At 42.7% G+C, this 20,657-nt stretch overlaps 2 protein-coding genes across 2 annotated transcripts; both read right to left on the reverse strand.

Annotated features, from left to right (window-relative positions):
• Positions 1-7,910: 7,910 nt before the first annotated feature.
• On the reverse strand, positions 7,911-16,522 carry fem1c (fem-1 homolog c). Its single transcript, XM_030358906.1, has 6 exons — positions 15,246-16,522; positions 13,226-13,395; positions 12,553-12,741; positions 11,806-12,317; positions 10,780-10,956; positions 7,911-10,023 (listed from the first exon to the last, which is right to left on the reverse strand). The coding sequence occupies exons 1-6, from the start codon at positions 15,787-15,789 to the stop codon at positions 9,759-9,761; spliced, it is 1,857 nt and encodes a 618-aa protein (XP_030214766.1). The 5' UTR covers positions 15,790-16,522; the 3' UTR covers positions 7,911-9,758.
• Positions 16,523-16,867: 345 nt separating this feature from the next.
• On the reverse strand, positions 16,868-20,017 carry tmed7 (transmembrane p24 trafficking protein 7). Its single transcript, XM_030358909.1, has 4 exons — positions 19,913-20,017; positions 19,426-19,592; positions 19,052-19,297; positions 16,868-18,373 (listed from the first exon to the last, which is right to left on the reverse strand). The coding sequence occupies exons 2-4, from the start codon at positions 19,582-19,584 to the stop codon at positions 18,137-18,139; spliced, it is 642 nt and encodes a 213-aa protein (XP_030214769.1). The 5' UTR covers positions 19,585-19,592; positions 19,913-20,017; the 3' UTR covers positions 16,868-18,136.
• Between the last annotated feature and the right edge of the window lie 640 nt (positions 20,018-20,657).

Consider the following 20,657-nt stretch of genomic DNA (forward strand, 5'->3'; position numbering starts at 1 on the left):
AATTCCCTGAAATTACTTTTTAACAAACTCCCAAAGTTGGAGTTTTTACTGTGATCAAAGAAGTTGAAATAGTCTTCTTGCCAGTTGAAGCCAACATTGTATTGCATAGTATAATTTTATTGAAAGGACCATTTGCATATTTGATGATGTCTTGTTGAGATATGTTTTAATTTCACAGTAGAAATAAGAACTACAATAAGTAAGTACCAATCCAAATATCCAAAAGCATCTGAGATGGCTGCAGATAAGTTTACTGTTTGATGAGGTCAAATAGATGCAAACTCTTCAGTCAAATTCAGGTCAAGTCAAATTCATTTCTTAGGCACGTCTCAGATCCACTGACGTTGTCAACATGAGCTTGAAAAGAGGCCAGCGTAGGGCTAATATGGTCCCTCTTCTAGGTACCGCTCAGAAGCCTGGCCGCGGCATTCTGAAACAGTTGCAGACAGGACAAGGGCAATTGCAAAAGGCATTTGACCTTTTCAACATCATTGAATTATATAACGCCATTGACCTGCTCTTATAACTTTTTAAAAGGGCGGATTCATATATCCCACCAAACTTTTCGAAATAGACTCAAACAAGGGTGATCTGAGTGCTCAGGCTGTTGGTGATCGATTTGATGGAGTCAGCGGAGCTGAACAGGATAACCTCAGCCTTGTTTTCGAACATTTGCAGAAAGTTTTGTGCCATCAAACCCTTGATGTTCTTAAAGCAGTCCATGAGGTGGACTGTTAAAAAAGCAATATATTGTTTCACTTCTTATGACAAATGCACTTATTGTAAGTCGCTTTGAAGAAAAAGCGTCTGCTTAATGCCCTAAATGTAAATGTCTAAATGTTTAGATTACACCGGTGGCTTGGTTTCAGGGGGAGATAAAGCTGTCCGTCATCTCTAATGCAGCGGAAGGAAATGTTGTGATTTTGAATAATTTGACCACAGGTCAGCATGTCAACGGAGAAAATAATTGGACATAGGATGGGGCCCTGTGAGACCCTTCAGGATAGACTAGCTGGGGGAGAGGAAGAATTGCCTATGTTGACGGTGTGAACTAGGTCGTTGTTTCTCAAAGATGATGGAGCGGGAGAGAAGTAGAAGGCGAGAGAAATAAGAGAATTAGAGAGATATAGGGAGAGAGAGAGGCTGAGAGAGGGGAATGGAAAGAGAGATATATAGAGAAAAAGAAGGAGAGAGTATCTGGGAGAAAAGGGAGAGAAAGAGCAAGTGAGTGAGAGAGACATATATATATATATAAATAAACATAGAGAGAAAGACAGAGAGAGAGAGAAAGAGAAAGTGGGAGAGAGAGAGAGAGAAACATAGAGAGTGGGAGAGAGAGTGGGAGAGAGTGTGGGAGAGGCAATGTGAGGGTCAGCTTTGACAGTGTGATCTGAGGTAACAGACACCAGCAGCCAGGAGTACCCGTCTGTCCCGAGGCCACCCGATCCCCCCAGCTCCAGGCCCGCCAGGTCTTGGCCCTCATGGAAATAGAGCCGGCCCAGTTTAGACAACATAAACACACTCACACGGCCCCTTAGAGACAGGGGTGAGAGAGAGGAAGGGAGAGTGGGAGAGGGAGAGAGAGAGAGAAAGAGAGAGAGAGAGAGAGAGAGAGAGAGAGAGAGAGAGAGAGAGAGATAAAGTGGTGATAGAAAGAGTGGGAAAGAGTGACTGTGTGCATGTGTGCATGTGTGCTTGTGTGTGTGTGTGTGTGTGTGTGTGTGTGTGTGTGTGTGTGTTTGTGTGTGTGTGTGTGTGTGTGTGTGTGTGTGTGTGTGTGTGTGTGTGTGTGTGTGTGTGTGTGTGTGTGCGCGAGGGACGTTCATATGTGCTATGTCGATGCATTTAGAGATAGTTGTAAAGTATAGTATACTTTGGTTTTGTCTGTAGTATCGGTTGTCTTCTGTCAAGTCTCATGCATGGACACAATGATGTCTGGTTACCAGCATAGATCCAGCATGCTTTTCAGCATCCATGTCATTGAAAACTCCTCTTTATCTTTCCATTTGTAACACGTTCTGCTTACCAACCGACCTTGCTGGTCTGACTCAGCAGAGGAGGCCCATTCTGCTCAGATACACCAGATAGGGAGGCAACCTTAGATAAAGTGAGCCTTGTCTCGGAGTGGCACTCCTTGTCAGCGGTGACTCATAGCTGCTCTGGTTTTTTCTTTGCTTCCTGCACGGAATTAACAACAATAATAAAGTCTCAGAGAAAGGGAAACACCCGTAAGTCCTCTATATTCAGGCTATGTCTGTGAATTGAATAAATGACTGTGTTATGGTATACTGATGATACTCAATGATCACAGTAAGCTGTGCTTTTGACTTTGTTGAATTTCCAATTCATTAATTAATCCAAATTGTTATTCTACAATTTATATTTTTGTTAATTAACAGTTAACTAATAGTCAAGTAATCATTATCTAATGATATTCATAGCTAAGGTATTCATTTATTCATTAAGGTTAGGGTTGGGTTTAACCCTAACCCTACTAAATAATGTTATTATGAATAACTTAACGTTAGAACACCATAACGTAAGTTAACACCAACACCATTGGTTAACAAGAACACTATTAGAAAATTATTACTCCACTATTAGTTAGATGTTTATAAGCTGCTAGTTAATAGTTAAGGCTTAGTAACGCATGAACTTGTTAATGGTTGATTAATGGTCAATTATAGATTCAAAGTTTTACAGAGTCATTCAGACATTAATTTTTATCTTAAAGTAAATAGTACATTTGCTTACCTAAATAATTCCCTCCAAATTATCAATCATTATCAGAGTACAAAATAAGAACCCTACTATTGTATTGTATTCATGAATTATGTAACACAGTGTGTTTTACCCTCTGGGTTACATAAATCATCTAAGGTAGTTATGTCCACAAATGTTGGCGCAGACATGGGCAGTGAGAATGCCTGCAGTAAATAGTTGAAATGGCTGAGGTCCTCGGAGCAGGGCTCCCACAAGACTCTTTACATGTCCTCCTTTTTCATCTGCCCCAGGAAGGGTCTAGTTCCTACTCTGCCCTGAATAGACGGAGAACCAATGGGCCGAGGGAGCTCCATAGCAGACACCATCATCAGGTTTTAGAGGCAGTGGGGCAAGGTGTTGTATTCCGTTATACAACGCTTTATAATCCCAATAAAGTCAATTATTGATACAGGAACTTGGCACAGGAAAATGTCTCAAGTCATGCATAATAAGGAATCAGCAATTACTACAGTAGTTATAACACAAAACAATCCTGTCATTGTTGAAGTCCAGTTGTCCTCTCATCAAGGAAGCCCAGTGGGGAAAGGGGGGGGGGGATAAGTAAGCTTTTTTTGGGCTGTCTCTGGGCTCTCCCAATGCTTTAACTCTGGAAGTTAATTGGCTGAAGCCAGGGGCAGATCATCAGCAGCAGGGTACTGTTACTATTGCCATGCCACTTTCTTATTTTCCTCTTGTATATGGCTGTTGTGTTGAAAGCTGATGCAAGGTGGAAAGCATTTGTGTGAAAGTGCAAGAACAACACACACACTCACAGACACACACACTGATATGTGTGTGTGTGTGTGTGTGTGTGTGTGTGTGTGTGTGTGTGTGTGTGTGTGTGTGTGTGTGTGTGTGTGTGTGTGTTTATGTGTGTGCACTTGCATGTACGTGTTTGTGTGTGCTGTTTGTGTATGGTTTTAGTGTGTTATGTGTATGTCTACATGGGTGTGCGTGTGTGCTTTTTTGTGTGGGTGCATGTCTGCATGTGTGTGTGTCTGCATGTGCACGAGTGTGTGTGTGCGTGTGTGTGCGTGCGTGCGTGCGTGCTGTGTGAGAGAGAGAGTTTGCGTCCGGAGTCCCTGGTCCAGACCACATCAGTATCAAATTCACGCGGCTTATCCCCATGCTAATACCCTGCCTATCTATTTTAACTCGAGAGGCTACAGAACATATTATGCAATCGTCACGTTTTCCCTCAACACTTCATTCCGTTTTTCACGTCCAGCAGGTGCTCTTCGATCCCAGGTCTAAAGGGCTGTCCATGTATCTAAATGAAGAGCCTAACTTCACTTCAGTGCACATGGTGCACAACACCCTTCGTGTTATCTACTGTTGAGATTTGCCAAGTCATTATTATAACCCTGATAGAAAAACCCACAGTGTGGCTGCCTTTACAAAGCATGGGTTACAGGCTTGGAACGATCCACAATGAAAACATTGCAATTTTGAACATGTTGAACGATAGTGACCTTCCAACTTTACGGGTTCACAAACATTGAAATGAGATTCATATTGGTTTACCAATATAGGAGAATGGTTAAATGGTTAAAGAACATCTAAAACATCTCTACCTTTAAGGCTTTTCACCATGCACATGGTGGTGAGTGCCTCTGATACCATCATGGGATATGACAAACCTGGAATGATTTCAGTTTTACCAAATATGAAGGTGTATCACTCGGACTCAACCGCCCCAAAGCTGCTATTGCCCTGGCAACGAAATACAGAGACCAGAGCAATAGGCTTCAGAGAAAAAGTTAAAAGATACCAACTCAGAAAAACCGCAGCGAGATAAGGACAAATGGTAACTGAAAGACACATTGTTTAAAGGTTTAATGTTGCGTTGGAAGGTTGAGAGAGAAATTAAAAGCAACAAAGGTATAAAGAGACTTTTAAAGAGGAGATAGAGAGGGAGACAAATAGAGAGAGGGTGAACAGGGAGAAAAAGAAGGAAGAAGAGGGACAGAGAGAGAGAGAGAGAGAGAGAGAGAGAGAGAGAGAGAGAGAGAGAGAGAGAGAGAGAGAAATATTTGGGAAATAGAACAAGAGAGGGAATAGAAAGGGATAATAAATAGAGAAATACAGTGAAGAAGATAGAAAGACAGAGAGAGAGACCGAGAAAGAGGAGAGTCGGGTGTCTAAGGACAGAGAGAGGCAGTGGGCCGGTCTACCTGTGGGGACCCAGAGACAGACAGAGAACGCAGGCTTAATGTAGGGCAACCTTCCATAGACCTGAATATAGACACAGGACAGAATTAGACCATGGCCAGAGCACTCCCCGAAGGCCCTCAGCGTTACGGAGCCATAATGAGAAGAGTCACAGACGACAGCGAGAGACGTTTGTGTCAGGTATGTCTCACCGTCGAGGACCTCGTTAGGCAGGTTGCGGTGGCTCAGCGGGTGTCCTCAGATGGGACTAATACCTGCACTTCCACAGGCGTTCCATATTGTAATGTGGGTGCCATGGTGGTTATAATGGGATCACGGCTGTACTGATCGTAGTGGGAAAATCCCCTTCCCCATGCGCCCTTACTCCTGCAGAATATGTTTAGCAGCAGTAGAGTACGTTTAGTTGTTTGTGTCTGAAGGGTTGGACTGGCCTGGTCGGAGTTGATTCAGTCAGGGTGAATTTGAACTGTGTTTTGTATCAGTCTGCAGCCTACGTCGATGCCTGTCTACATTCGATGATGTTGGAGCCTAGCATTTTAAACCCCAGGGATCTTCGGCTAGGAGTTGAACTGCCCCTTTCAAGCTTCGCTAGACAACCACCAGAGTCAGGCATCACCAACTGGCAAAACAAGTGCTTCGATGTGAGATGTACGCTAACCTGCCATGGCCTACTACATCTGCCATCCTGTTGTTTCTCTATGTAGGATCCTCAAAGAGACAGTTGGCTTAAGGTCAAAATCTTGAATTAATATCCGCCCAATCTTCCTCTTTGTAACACCTTTCTATTGCCCTGTAACTGTTGTTACCCCTTGGGTTGACCCCGTGGTTCACATGTGGTCTTGGGTTCAGGGAAACTGTGCCAAAGACACTTGCATGTTTAACATTTGCAGTGACAAGTCCTGACTTTTTTTTACAGCTTAGAAACCTCACCGAGCAGGTGAGGTGATTTAGTTCACAACCATCAATGACTCGCCTGGGCATTCCTGCCTAATATGTAGGTGAGGTAAGAGCCATAGCACATGGGAAAGTGATCCGATTTAAAGAGCATACAGCCAGGCAGGCAGACAGACAGATAGACTGATAGAGATAAAGAGATAGACAAATAGACAGACAGACAAATAAAGAGATAGATAGATGGGCAGATACAGGAATAGATATACAGAGAGACAGATCAAGAGATAAAGAGATGGATAGAGATGAAGAGAGATACGAGGCTGGATAAAACAATCACAACCTTCTCTCCTGGCTTTACTACAACATCCTTTACCGATATCCTTTGTTAAAATGACTTCTTCCTTGTACCTTCTGTACAAGGAAGGTACAAGGAAGAAGCCTTCTTGTACCGAACAATAGCAATGAAACCCTTTTGTCCTTTGGAATAATTTGTGGGTCCATCAGATTCAAAAGATAGACCCACCGAGACCTTCTCCTTCCTGGCATTGATTCACAGACAGAACATTCAGGGGATAGGTGTGACATTCTAGCTGCTCCTGGCCACAGAAGTACAAAGGTAACAGCCACAGGTATAATGTGACAAAGTGGAGGGGGAAAGTGGAGGAGTTAATAATTAATTCATGTTATGTTATGTTCAAGTGTTGTCAATATGCAGGTACGCCCAACAATTTGTGCCATTCGTTTTATTCCTTTGATTGAGATCTTCGGACAAGTTGAGGAACAAGTTTTACTTTTTGAAAAATAACTATAGCAAGTGATTCTTTCTTGGAACTAAAGTCAACTTTCCGGGGGCTTAGGAGAAGGCTTGTTGGTGCGTGTCCTTCTGTGGAACAGTTTGCATTCACTGTGGAAGAGGCGATTCTACTTAAAGAACATGGTTTCGCTTACACGCTATGTCCACAGATGTAAATAGAAGGGCACGGGTCTTTACAGCCGTCAGTCGCAGGGGAAAGGTGCATAGCCTTTTCCCTTTTCATTTGGTAATGTAGTCGAGGATAGTTTTGAGGAAATGGAGATGGAAGCAAAGTACTGGGGGAGACATAACTTCGTTTCCCATAAAGGCATTAGATCGATCCATTTAACACTCCCCAATGGGAATTCAAGCGTTCCAGTACAGCATACCACTGCACATTAGGAGAAGAGAAGAGCAAGACATGTAATGAAAAAAAACGTTGGCCGTATTGGAAAAAAGGTAGAGGTCAATGGGTCTATTGATCATTAAATAAAACATGTCTCAGAATATCTAGAGTAAGTGGATGCTGAGCTAGCTCCAAACCTATGATAATTTCACCTATTTGAGCTCAAATGGTGCTTAGTTGAGCATAGTGTTTAAGGTTCCCAGTAAGATCACTTGCGGGAGATGGGAATGGGGTGGAGACCTAATCGGCACACCCCTTTAAACACTGTCAAAAGCTGACAATGTTGAGTCAAAACGTTACCGCCATTAAAAAGTGCTGCCTTGCAACTGTCGTTTGATAAAAAAAAATGCACTTCTATTAAACTAAGAGACCAGCAATTGTGGATGTTCGATTTAATTAAAACAGTGTAAAGAGTGTTCTGCATTCCACTCTGGTTTGTGGGTGATAAGGGGGGTGGGATCACCCAACAGGGGGCTAATATATCAGATGGAGACCCGAGGCCCATGGTCCCCCTCCCTGAACTGTACCGGGGCCAGACGTGACTCTTGAAACTTTGAGGTAGAGAGGGCGTCGTACTTCAATAGACACATAAATAATTTAATTTATTTTTGCTGGTATGGTTTCTGATTTATAATTAGCATCTGTATTCCCAGACAGTTATCTCAACAGCTTTGTTATGACAATGAACTCAAAATCGCATGGCATGGAAACTTCTTTCATAAGAAATAAACGAACAATCCATGCTTACTCGGGAACCCCTGCACTTTGTGAAGTTGTATTGTAGGATTTTCCCCATACGATTTGTAAAAAAGTATTCATATTAAATCAAAAATCCTTTGGAAGTTCCACAGATACATGAATTGAAGACTCCAGGACAACAAGACAAGTGCAACAAGGGTTTATTTTCAAATGGGTTCTTAAAACATGAACTTGATTGATGCCATATTAAATCTTCAACTTAGTTGTAGTAAAGTGCAGATTCAAAGGTAGTTGCCCTTGGAGTAGCCCCCCTCCCTTCCCAACCCCCCCAATAAAATTTATCTCTGGTTTTGAACCTTCTGAATTATTAAATAAGTTGAAATATGAAACCTACGAGTTACGAAAAGCCCTTTTGAAAACCACACACACCTAAAGCTAATGTGCAAAGATATTTCACAAAGCTCATCTCACAGCAAGGCATCCCTTCCCTCGATAGCTCAAAGTTCAGTGATGGCTATAGAAAATGAACGTGGATTTGTCAGCATTCTGGTAAAAATGTTTCATTACGGTTGTTAAAATATACGCCTGGTCGCTGTAGAAAGGAGTCTGACTGTAGTTAAAACGAGGAGAGAATATGTACTCAAACCTGCACATGCATCTAGACATTCTATTGAGCTTGCTGAATAACGATGATGATGTTCAGGGGTTTACCGTGGAGGAAAAAAATAACAAAAACAAAAAGGTCATGCTGAGTGCACAAGGCCTGCACACCGCTGATGGATGCAGACAGCTGGCCCCTGTCATAGCAGTCCGTTTCTAGGGTCCTGCATCACGGCCGTCCCACCAGAGCCGGGCTGATTTGATACATTTATTTTTTTTATGCTCAAAGACACTTTGCAAAAACAGGCAGACAGCATTCCCACACTCAAGCAAGCACACACAATCGTACACACACACACACACACACAATCTTTCACCCACAAACACACATGTTGTAATGCACCTCCCCCTTTCGGAAGCTGGAGGCTATACCAGAAAAACGGCAGTGGTGAGGTAAACCCAACAATAAAATCATAGAGGAAAATATTGCACAGACGAGTGCCGGCACAGAACAGTCTCTCTTTCCAAACAGCCTGGCCTGTGCATAGGGAAGGATAAAGCACTTATGGTGTTTGCAGACGTTCAACCCTTCTGGTAAAGCTTTGTTTATACACAACATAAAAGGGGACAACATAAGAAAAAGAAAGGGTGGACTTTCTGCACTGTGTGGATCCACGCCACTTGGCCAATGTCCAAACGCATGAAAGCCACTGAGCTATGAATGCATTGAATGAGCAGGATGGGGGAGATGCTGAAACCACTGCCTCGAGGAAAGGGTTCATCATGGCTACCGGCAACAGCTGTGGGACCAGTAAAACCAAACCAAAAGACAGGGGAAAACCTGAAGTCACAGCTTGATTTGACACATCCTCATCCGTTTGAAAAGGTCCAGTGACATTCAATGCAAATCCGGGCCATGGAAGAGATACGTCTCTCAAGATTACATCAATAAATAGCCTCGTGGAATTTGGAACAATGACTAAAAATATGTTCAAAAGAACAAAATAAAAAGAACACTGAACCCTGTTGCGCAGTTCATCCAGAGATACTGTTTCGCATTTGCATGTCATAATCCACTCGTGATGCGCTCCCAAAGGACTGCGGCCAGTCTCTATCCTTCTCCGTGGCCATGGAAGATACTAGGCAGAACATACGGTACACCCAATCCAGCTCCGTTGGGTCAGTCCAGACATCGTCTTTTTTTTTTTTTCGTTTAAAACCCGTCCAAAGAGGCAGAAAGTTTCCATTGAGGTGCGTTGGATCCCAACTAGCGAGCAGGCGTCTTAATCCGCTCTGGTGTCTCCACCAGGCAAGCCCCCTCTCCCCAGACGACCATGTAAGATAGAGGAGGGGGCAGTGCAGCTTGTCAGCTCCCGTCAAATTCAAATAACCCCCCCCCCACCAAACCCCGATGGCGTCCTCCCGGGCAGACTATCTGTGCAGCAGGACGAAGGACTCCAGCTTTTCTGGAATGTTTCCCCGGTAGTGCAGGCTGTGTTTGACGATGACGCGGGCCGCCAGGCACTGCAGGGTGGTGTGGTTGATGGGCTGGATGATGTTGCGGGCCAGCTCCTTCTTGTCCAGCAGGTCGCAGGCCGACTGCTGGAAGGCGTTGGTGCTGTCGAAGTGGCTCCCGCCCGAGATCAGCAGGTTCATGATGTCCGGGTGGCCGTTGGACGCCGCGACGTGGAGCGGGCTGATGAGAAACAGAACTATCAAGAAACTCTGCTTCACCCTGTATCCTGGTTGTTGTAGAAGCCCAGTATAGGTGGAGTGTGGCAGCCACCTAGGTGGAGAATTGCTACACTGGCGATGATACAGGGAGAGGTGTAGACGGGTTGGGGAGTATTAAAGATGATGTTATGGCTATGTGAATGTCAGGAATATTTCAATGGCTCAGTGTCCATTATGAAAAATTTCCATGACACCTAGTGCTGAAAGGCAGCATACCTATTTAATGTCTCAAAAGTCTCTGGCTTGGTCTGATGCACAAGGCTAATAAAAACATAGCTAGATCGCTGTCAGACACTTAGGCCAATGGAATCCTGATAAACCCCATAGCTGACTGACACGCGGTTTCGACGTGAACAGAGGTAACAGCACTGCATCAGAATAATGATTATAAAACCAAACTTAGAACCAATAGACCAACACCAAAGGCTATATACAGGGGTGATGTCCTAAATGTTGATAATTTACAATTACCTCATTTAGGTCCTTAAGAATAAATAAAAATAAAATGCCTTGTTTGGTTTTCACCATTTGTGTAGCTGGAGTCAAACATAATGAATATGTAGTTCACGGCCCAACTTTCAGCTTCATTGTCATATTAACATTAATAACCCATACGGTTGCAGGGAACAACAGTAATGAAATGCTTGAATCTCAGGCCTCCGTCCAAACCATCCATCAACCGACCCAATAAAAGCCCTCCTAAAGCATCTCTAAGCACCTGTTGTCATCCTCATCGCGGCAGTTGACGTCCGCACCACACTCGAGCAGGATGGAGGCCACCGTCAGGGAGGGGAATTTGCAAACAGGGTAGCGGCCCACGCAGGTGGTGTTCCGGTCTACCGCCAGGTGGAGGGGGCTGTAGCCGTTCTTCCCACAGGGCTGCAGCTTCAGGAACCTGGAGGGAAGAGGAGACAAACCCAGCGTTACAATAGACAATGAAGCAGTGATCTGATGACAACTTAATACAGTACTAATTAGTAGGTCTGTAGCCGGTATACACTTGATCATAGGGGTAAGTTTCATAAGCCAAAAAAAGGATTAACTTTTGGAATATTTTTTTGGGGCCGGCAAGGAAATATGCAGACAGATGTTTATTTTTGGAGTGAAAGTACGGAGCATTCAATATTTTTCATTATATGGTTTGACTAAAAAAGACGGGAGGTCAAAACACCCCGGCTTTCACAACTTTGTACTTGCCTAAATTAAGGAAGTAAAGAAAAAATACTGAACATTTACTCGTCTCCAAACTAATTGACACCAAAGCAGTTGTAGGTCTGGTAGCATTTGGTTAAAAAGGAAGACAAAAAGAATCACTAGATATGTCAGTAAACACATGTAGGTAATGGCACACCCTCTAAAAATCGTAAGGCATAAATAACATTCTTCTTGTATCTGCGATTCTCCGTCAACATTCGTGGTTAATGCGGATAGGCTTTGAGGGAACGTATCAGAATGGACATCTTAGCACAAATCGCTGCACCATCCATTTGGCACCATGATTTTAAACCCAGAGCAGAACCTAAAATCAAAATCAGACAAGGCACTCTGTGGCTCATTCGGTGTGCAACACTGTATATTCTCTTCCAGGACTGAGTCGGACTTGGAAACACAAACACCCTATAAATAACAATCATACTTCAAATCGATTAATCATTTTAGCACCAGTGTGACCGAAGAAATAACGTAACTGTTTAAGCTTGACATTGTGTTTCTAGGTTAAATATTGACACATAAACACCCCCACCTGTAGATGGTCTGCTTCTTGAAGTGGTCCTGCTCCGCTGTGCAAGGCACCTTCTCCAGGAGGCAGATGAGGTGCAGAATGATTGACAGGGCCTTGCTCAGCTGGGCGGGGTCAGGGGGTGTCGGCCCGACTTGCTTGACGGCCCGCTCTATCTCAAGCACACTCTTGGTCAGGATGCCCATGAGGTCCTCAAAGGACACTGAGGTGCCCAGGACGCCCTTGGCCCGGTCCTGCAGCATGAAGGAGAAGAGCTCTGCGAAGGAGAGCAGGCTGGAGGCCGTCATGGGGCTGAGGGGATCCAGGTTGCTCTGCTGCATGTCCAGTGCATACTTCCACAGGTTGATGCAGCGCTCAAAGTTCCCCGAGTCGGCGTAGACCGCGCCGCGGTATCGGATGTAGTAGGACGTGTCCGGGTGCTGGGGTCCCAAGATCCGCTCTCGGATCAGGAGGGCCTGCATGCGCATCTCGTCGGGGTCGGAAATCAGGCCGTCCAGCTCCTCTCCGTTGGTGACCTGGAAAACCGGACACAGGAGAGACAATGACGCAGACCGCCAACTGGTCTTGCATAAGAGAAGATGGTCATGCTGCTTACTTATCACCACTATCGTTCACAATTATATTCTACATCGTGCAACTATCGAATGAAACATTACCTCTGTATATAAAAAAAATAAAAGTCAAGTCAAGTTTAATGTTAACATTAATGATAAAATACAAAAAAACTTTACTGAACCACAAAAGCCTAACCTCCTTGGCATAGTCGTATGCCATGATCAGATGCTTGGGCTCAGGCTTCTGGACGATGTTATTACTGTCTATGTAGCGGAGGTCCATGGCCCTCTTCCAGTACTTTAGAGCACCCAGCAAGTCGCGCTTCTTGTCTACAAACGTTGCACCCAACAGCTCCAGGGCGTCAATCCTCTCCCTGTGGCTCGTCTGAAACAAACATTATAACCTCATTATCATCAGACATTTGGCAAACGCATCAACCAAAAATATATAGCGCTAAGAAATGCCCAATGAAACACGTCAAGCAGTTGCCAGAGGAACCTTGATTAAACAGGTTTCTGGTGGTACCTGCATCCTACTAGCATTCATCAGGGAACTCCTGATGAATGCTATTAGTAAATATTAGTAAGCCACTAATATTGACACACGTTCAATCCTTGCACTTCAACGTTTGCAAGGATTTGATTCAGGACTCAGGAAATGATTGAGCAACACCAGTGGTGACATGCCACTCGCCCTGCACGTCTCCGAGGATCATCCAATGGAAGTCCACAACACCAAAGAGCTCATCATTAATCTTTAAAACAAGCACCAACAACGTTCTTGATGCCACGGCCCGGTGCATACCAACGGCATGAAACAAAAACACTAGAAGTACCAGAAACTAAAACAAACGAGGGGGCACACAGACCTTCTGGTGCGTGGTGAGGAAGTCCACGATGTTGGTGTGGCCGGTGACGCTGGCTGAGAGCAGTGGCGTCATGCCGTAGCCGTCACGCTCCATGGACGCCCCGTACTGCAGGAGCATCCGCATGATCTCCAGACTGCCCGACTCTGCACAGTCATGCAGGGCTGTGTTGCCTGGGGGAGGACAAGAGGAAACGGGCCGGTTAGAGGAGTCCCACCGTGGAGTGAGCGTGTACTGAACCCTGGTTTTACTACAGACAACTGAAATGGTATTGAACACAATGTAATAGACAGAAGAATTAAATGTATGTAGAGATGCGTCATAGGCGAAATTACAGATCCTGAATGAACGTTGTGATTTTTCTTGCGATCAAATTGAAATTGAAAGACATATCCAGGATTGACTTCAAATAACTGCTGTTAACTATTAAGTCCTGTACATTCTTATTGAAAAACCTGCTGACCAATGGGCCCCAAGGGCTATTGGGTCATCAGCACTCTGTGCCAGCTGGTACTGACCACCTTAGTTTGTGTAATGCACCAACCCTGACCCTGGCCAGCCAGCTCTTGTTTGTGCAGTTATCTCATGTCAACAAATGTTTTTCTTGAACGCCAAAAATAAATAATGCATAATATAGTAAAAACTAAAAAGATTAAGAAAACCCTCATATATCTATAGATGGAAATTGTTAATTAACTCAAAGCAATTGTACTGTATGCTACTGCAGTGATTGAGTTGCAGCAGATAAGAGTAAATAGGATTTTCTCCAAACCACTAGTCACTGTCATCTTATTTTAGTCTCCAGTATAAGAGAGTCTACAATTCCCACTTCTGATCACTCACATGATCAGAAGACAGTCAGCCGTTGAGGATTTTGCTGGGTAAAAGTCCTCAGTAATACGCAAAGTAAGTGCATATTTGAATGTAAAAAAGGTAAGGACAAAGAATGAAAGAATATGCCAATCATTTGAGTTTTTGGCACAAACAACCCATTGCAACGTCTTAAATGTAATATTAAAAGTTAACATTTGTATATAGGCTAGTTTGATTGCCCTATAGAACCATACATTAATACAGTTATCATCAGCTATCCTACAAGTCCACACTCATGAGCCCCTGTAGTAAGGATCCAGAGAATCATGTAAACCAGGAGATGTGAAACCAGATCATCAGATTACACATCTTCTGCACTAGCTATGTATGGAATCGAAGAGAACACATGTTCCATTCTGCGCTGGATAACAGCAGCATGGGCAAAGATGGAGGCCAGGTATGACGCGTCATAGAATTTGACCCATGGAATCATACTAAAAGCTATTTTATGTTGTGGGCAACAACTTTGGGCAGTTCCTTCGGGCCACCGTCACCTCATCACCCTCCTGAAAGCAGACACAATTATTGACGTTGCTCAATTAGGTGAGTGCTGCATGCAGCGCTCAACTATTGTTCTTCTTAGGCTTTATTCATCCTTACAAATGTTGGGACCCTAGTCAATTCCACAACTTTTCAACTTGAGACTCCATTCCACTTTTAAAATGTTGATATTAGTTTGGAATTTTTCTTATTGTTTTTTAAATATCCAACTTTAAGAACCTTAAATTATATATTGGAAGTAAATTTTGGAAAAGGAATCAATAAACCAACCTGTCATAAGATATGATAACAAGCAATTACCATCAACGTGTTTTATTTAGTAAAAACAAATTCACTTGGCCTTAGAAAGAAAAAAACAACGTATACCTCGGGACTTGTGTAATGGGAAATACCATAATCCTTAACCAGATTTTCTGTGCAACGTGTCAATACCAAGCCAATTATAATACAGAAAGAAAAAAAAAAAAATGATAGGAGCCTGCCATGTTTCCACAAATTCAAAACAGTTCAATGTTGTGGCTAAAGCTCTATATGTTATGGAAAAAAGGCTTATGGGTAAAGAAGACATGTCATTTATTAAGAGCGTGAAAGTGAGTTGAGCATGTATGGGACAGTGCAATGTAGTAGAAGCTGGTGTCAAGATACTCACCTTTGACACTCTTCCTGTTAACATCTGCACCTTTCTCCAACAAATACTGCGCTATTTCTTTGTGTCCTTTGTAACAGGAGATCATTAGACAAGTGTGGCCGTGTCGGTTAGCCACCTCAAGGTCTGCCTTGTGCTCCACCAGATATTTCACAATGTCCAGGTGGCCATCAAAACAGGCCGCTCTCAGGGGGGTTGAATTGGTTAATGTTGTGTTGTTGACCGAGGCCCCATGGCCCAGCAGGGACTGGACTACCTTCAGGTGACCAGCTGCCGACGCAGCCCACAGCGGGGGTGCTCCCTCGATCGTCTCCCCGTCAAAGTTCACCGAACCCCCGACCTCGACCGCCGCGCTACAGCACTCAATAAGGTACTCCACCAGGTCCAGGTGTCCGTACCGTGAGGCCATCAGAAGTGGGGTGGCTCCGTTGGTCTTTTCTCCCATCAGCTTGGTCACCTCGTGTCCATCTTTGTTCTCTAGTAGTTTCTGAAGTAACCGGAGCTTACCGTCCCTGGCTGCGTTGAATACTGCCGTTTTCAGATCCATCTCCGGTCACTTAATTGTGTGAGTAAATGATGGGTGAATGTTACAGTGGAGCCTATGGTGAAGACCGGTGGAACCCTTTGTTTACTGCAAGCTATGAGCGAATCTCAGTAATAGCCGAGTTGGGAAGGCAATCCCGTCTATCAAATGATGTTCTCCGCTTGGTGACAGGAACGTTAACGTTAACAGTCGAGTGTTAGTATCTTAAAAGGCCATAACATACGTTCACCTGCCCCCTCCGCACAGTGAATAGTTTGCAGTAATGGCTCGTGTGTTGTCAACTTCCTTGATTAGCTCAGCAGCTAGCTGACTTACAAACTGTTTTGTCCTCGCGTCTCTGCCATCGACTTTTACTTTCCAAAACGTCTTTCTCCTTTACACATACCCGTCGTCGCCATTATTAGACATCATATTTCCCCTTTTCCTTTTTGTGTGAAATAAGACAAAGGCCAAAAGCAATCCACCCCCACTCGTTGCTACCAGTAGTTAGCTAGCTGGGTTAGCTTAGCCACAAACGACGTTTCTCCTGTAATTCAGTATGTCAAATACCAATGCTTCTTCCTCTTTATCACCGAGGCACGACAGGCGATGTTATCCGGGAGACAACAAATATGTCATCCGAAGGCAAGCTGTCTCGACAATTGTCTCGGGAGGAAGGAAAGATTACTAGGGCAGTGTCCACCCACTGCTACCCTCGACGGTCACGACTAAGTACTGTCAAATCGAAAACAATGCAGTCTTTTCTCTCGCCCACTTGGAAGATTGACGTGTCAACAGCCCAATCACATAGCATCCTAGATTTCACAGCGCGACTATTTTGATCTGAGCCCGATTGAAAGGAACTATGGGGATTTCCCCCTAAAATGCGTTTTAATGGCTTCAAATGCTATGTCCATTACTCATAATGGATTGATATGTTGCCACTAACAGTTGGTCAGAAAATCATTGTAAAATGCTTCTGAATACAAGTATAGCTACTTCTAGTATTATGGCACCATCTGTATGTTTGAATAAGACATAACAGGTCAATGGCGATTTTAAGTAACTTTGCAAAAAATAAATGTTCAATTAACACAATAAATAAGTGGCAAAAATTCAATTCCTTTTAATAAAGATGGTTGAATATTTCCAGCAAACTGTGAAGACAGCCAGATGGAACAAAGCATGTACAGGGATCAATCAAATCATACCAAATAATGGGTGAAAGAAATCGATCATGTTTAGTTTCCATCAATTAACCTTTTACCACCACAATATAGACCATTTATATCAGAGTGAATCTTATTGTATGTCAAAAGGATAAATAATATTCTAATTGTACATTTGACAGTTTGCTTTTGAAGAGGCTAGAAAACAAAACATTTTTGGTCACAGCCCATTAACATGCACTCATGTGCAAGCAAAACTCTACCAAGGGGATTCCACTAAAGAACTAAGCCCCTTAAAAAACATGAATTGCATGTAGTGTTGCTTAACCTTTCCAAACCCAACACACACGTTTTCTTTTTACAAAACAAAAAGGAAAATGGATTGAACATTTACAAATGAGAATTTGAAATAATATGTTACAGTCATCCCAATCTTTTGACAAACAATACAATAACATTTTATACCAGTGTACTAAGAAAGATGAGGACGATTTGATATCACAGAATAAATAGGTCTATGCAATTCATAAATTACACAGCAAGGGCTGATGTTGAGGCCCAAACCCTTTTCTTAACAAGTAGTAAATGATCAGGCATCAAAACAAAGTTAATATCCATTTTTTACTTCAAAACACAACCTAAAATACGCATGAAATATAAAGAAAAAACAACTTTCAACTCCCACATTTGTAATGAGGTCAAACCAAGGTCTGTTCTAACTGGGATGTTACATCATGACTGTACACATGGATTCCTCACAATAAAATCGAATTTGGAAGCATAAAAAGGATTAAAATGTCAAATGAATGGCTAGCTCCATCATCATTATCCAAGCAGCCCACAAACATTGAAGTCTGCCATATGTGTTTAGAGAGTTAATCATTTATGTTACAATTTTAACACCAGACAGGAGGGAGTCATTGCTGTTTTGTTTTTTTGCCAATGGAAGGAGGAAGAAATTTAACAACTTGAATCTTTAATGTTTTCATCCACCTCCCTCAACCTTGTTTTTAGGTGCACCATTAAAATGAAATAAGTGTGAAATTAACTGATGGGAGGGAACCAATAAAGCACCAAGGAAAACATTTACAAAAATAAACAACAGGACCTAATTCAATGTCAAGTACTTATGGTTTGCTAAAATGTAATATGTATTGAGCCAAAAAAAAGATGATAAGAACGATCCCAGGAGTACAAGTTGATTATGATCCAACACGTGTCGTAGTGGTCTTCCTGTCTGAGAAGAAGCTTCTCAGCAGGACCACCTGACTTATGCTAACCACCAGGAGGATGAAGGCTTCACCGATGGACCAGAAGGCCACCCGGGTGTTGAGGTCCTCTGCCCTACTGCGTCCCTGGGCCTCCCGGAGGCGAAAGTGTGTCTGGTAGTCAATGACGGATTTTAGAGCCTCATGGATGGACACACACGCCGACTCCATCTGGCAACAGGGGGGGGGGGGGGGGGTATTGTTATAGGTTAGAATACAGGAAGAAAGATCCACATGGTGCTTTGAATCTGAGCTGAAACACAGAGCTAATACAGAGAAAAATCTAAATCTTCCCATCCCAGCTCTGCCTGAAACCCACATTGCAAGCAGCAAAGAGCAAGCCACACTAAATAAAATAACAAATGAATACGAGAAGGAAGGGGGGCAAATCTATAATAAATATTGGCGTGGGAAACTGATGCAGAGAAGCGATTTAAAAACGTCAAATTTTAATTTCTGTAATGTTTTACCCATTCGGGTAAACCATTGTAGTGTGCCCAGTAAAAATATAAGGTGATTGTAATGATTCCTTTTTTAACATTTGGCTGTCAACAATTTTAATAAAAATCAGTGCATTAACACATTGTTGTTAGCTTACTCAAATTGTTTTGGTTTGTCATTTTCAGTTAATCTCGTCTCTGTATGTGATCTCCTCTCCCGCCTAGGTGAATTAGCTTGCAAGTAAAGTAAGTTAAGCTGTTTTAGAGCAAGGGTCAAAATATGTTTTTTGGATGTGTAATGCTTCCCACAACATTTTTTTTTGTTGTCGTTTCAAATGCTGTTTTGCTGGAGGTTTCCTCAACAATGAAATACAATTTTAATTTGTATCCAGGTGAAAAATACACATACCTGTGTGAGAGCTGTGACTCGGTTCTCATTAGGAAACAATGGGGGGTCTTCCCCAACCTGGAAGTCAAAGTAGACAGTCTTGTGCGTGAAAGTTGAGAACTCATTGCTGAAGCAGAACTTGAAGGTGCCATTTCTGGCAGCGGTGAATGTAAAGCTGTCATATTGCTTCTTCATCTCCTTGTAGAGGACAGTTCCATCAGGGTCCTCCAGACGACAATCAACATCATAATGACCCCCAGTCACGACCTGACAGAAATACAGAAAGACACTTTTGCACCTGCAAGCACATTTCCGCCTTAGCGGTTACTATACACACCTTAATATTTTTTGAAGTCAAGTCACTCGGAGTCAGGTAGAACTACAATCTTACAAACCTGAAATTCCAGTGTACATTTGGTGCCCATGATGATATCTTCGTAGAAGCACTGTTTAGCATTGTCTGGCAGCTCAAATGTGAGCTCTGAACCCAGAACCCACCCACAGAGCAGCTGGGCAAAGAACACCTGCAGAAGCACCCGAATAGCTCCGTACATCTTCGCGGCTGTATATATTCAGGAAAAAAAGAGTGGCGTATCTGTTAAATTAAAGCAATACCAACCCTACAGACTGGGATTATAACGTGAATTATCTATTACAACAAACCCGGACATTGATATTAGCTTGCTAGAAGTAGCTGTATGCTAGTCCTCTAGCTAGCCATACCGGTTTATTGATAACCAACGAGAGGAGACGGTTAAGTGTTGGTCATATCATATTGTCCGTGTCAATTGAATGATCAGATTCGAGGTCATTTTAAAGAAGATAGATTTAACATCTGATTCATCCAAATATATTTTGTTGCAGTAGCCATGATACACTCACCCAAATCGCTCACCCGGATGTGCCAAATAGTAGGTTAAGGACGTTGCATCGACGTGAGTTACCATTGGCTAACATTGTTAGAAGTTCGCCCCTTGCGGCCTCTTTGCACAAATTGAACGCATTTCTAAAAAATAAATCATATGCACTGATATCCTTTGATTCTTTCATACCAAATAAATATCACTGGGGGAAGAGAATTGTGTGTTTGATACCTTTCCTAAATTTTCAACAATAATAGGACAACAGCAATACTTAATAATACAAAATAATACAAATAGGCAATACACATACATACAATATTAGCCTACTGAGGAACGCACTAAGGATGAACAAGCATAGCATAGTAAAAATGCATTGGCATTAATTTTATATGATGCCTATAAAAAACAACAACATGATTTACCACTGTATTTAGGTCTGCTTTTAGTAAAGTACCATTTTATTGTACTTTATATTAATCAATTCAATTAATCATTTTGTCTCAAACAAGTATTCTGAACTGGTCTGACATATTGAATAGTTGGCCAACCGTTTTATATCATGATTTGTATGGAATGCCATTTGGTTCAAAAATAAATAAAATAAAATAAAGTAAATAGATAAATATGGCTCTGAAATAAATAGATGAAGCTCGCTACTTTTGTGTTGTCCGAGATAACTAGACACACCTATTTGAATACACCCAATGGAAATGTGCCGTGATTAAATAAATGTGGCATTTAATAAATAATGTGGGATTATGAAA

The sequence above is a fragment of the Gadus morhua genome, chromosome 6, assembly GCF_902167405.1.
Source record: "Gadus morhua chromosome 6, gadMor3.0, whole genome shotgun sequence".
Classification (NCBI taxonomy): domain Eukaryota; kingdom Metazoa; phylum Chordata; class Actinopteri; order Gadiformes; family Gadidae; genus Gadus; species Gadus morhua.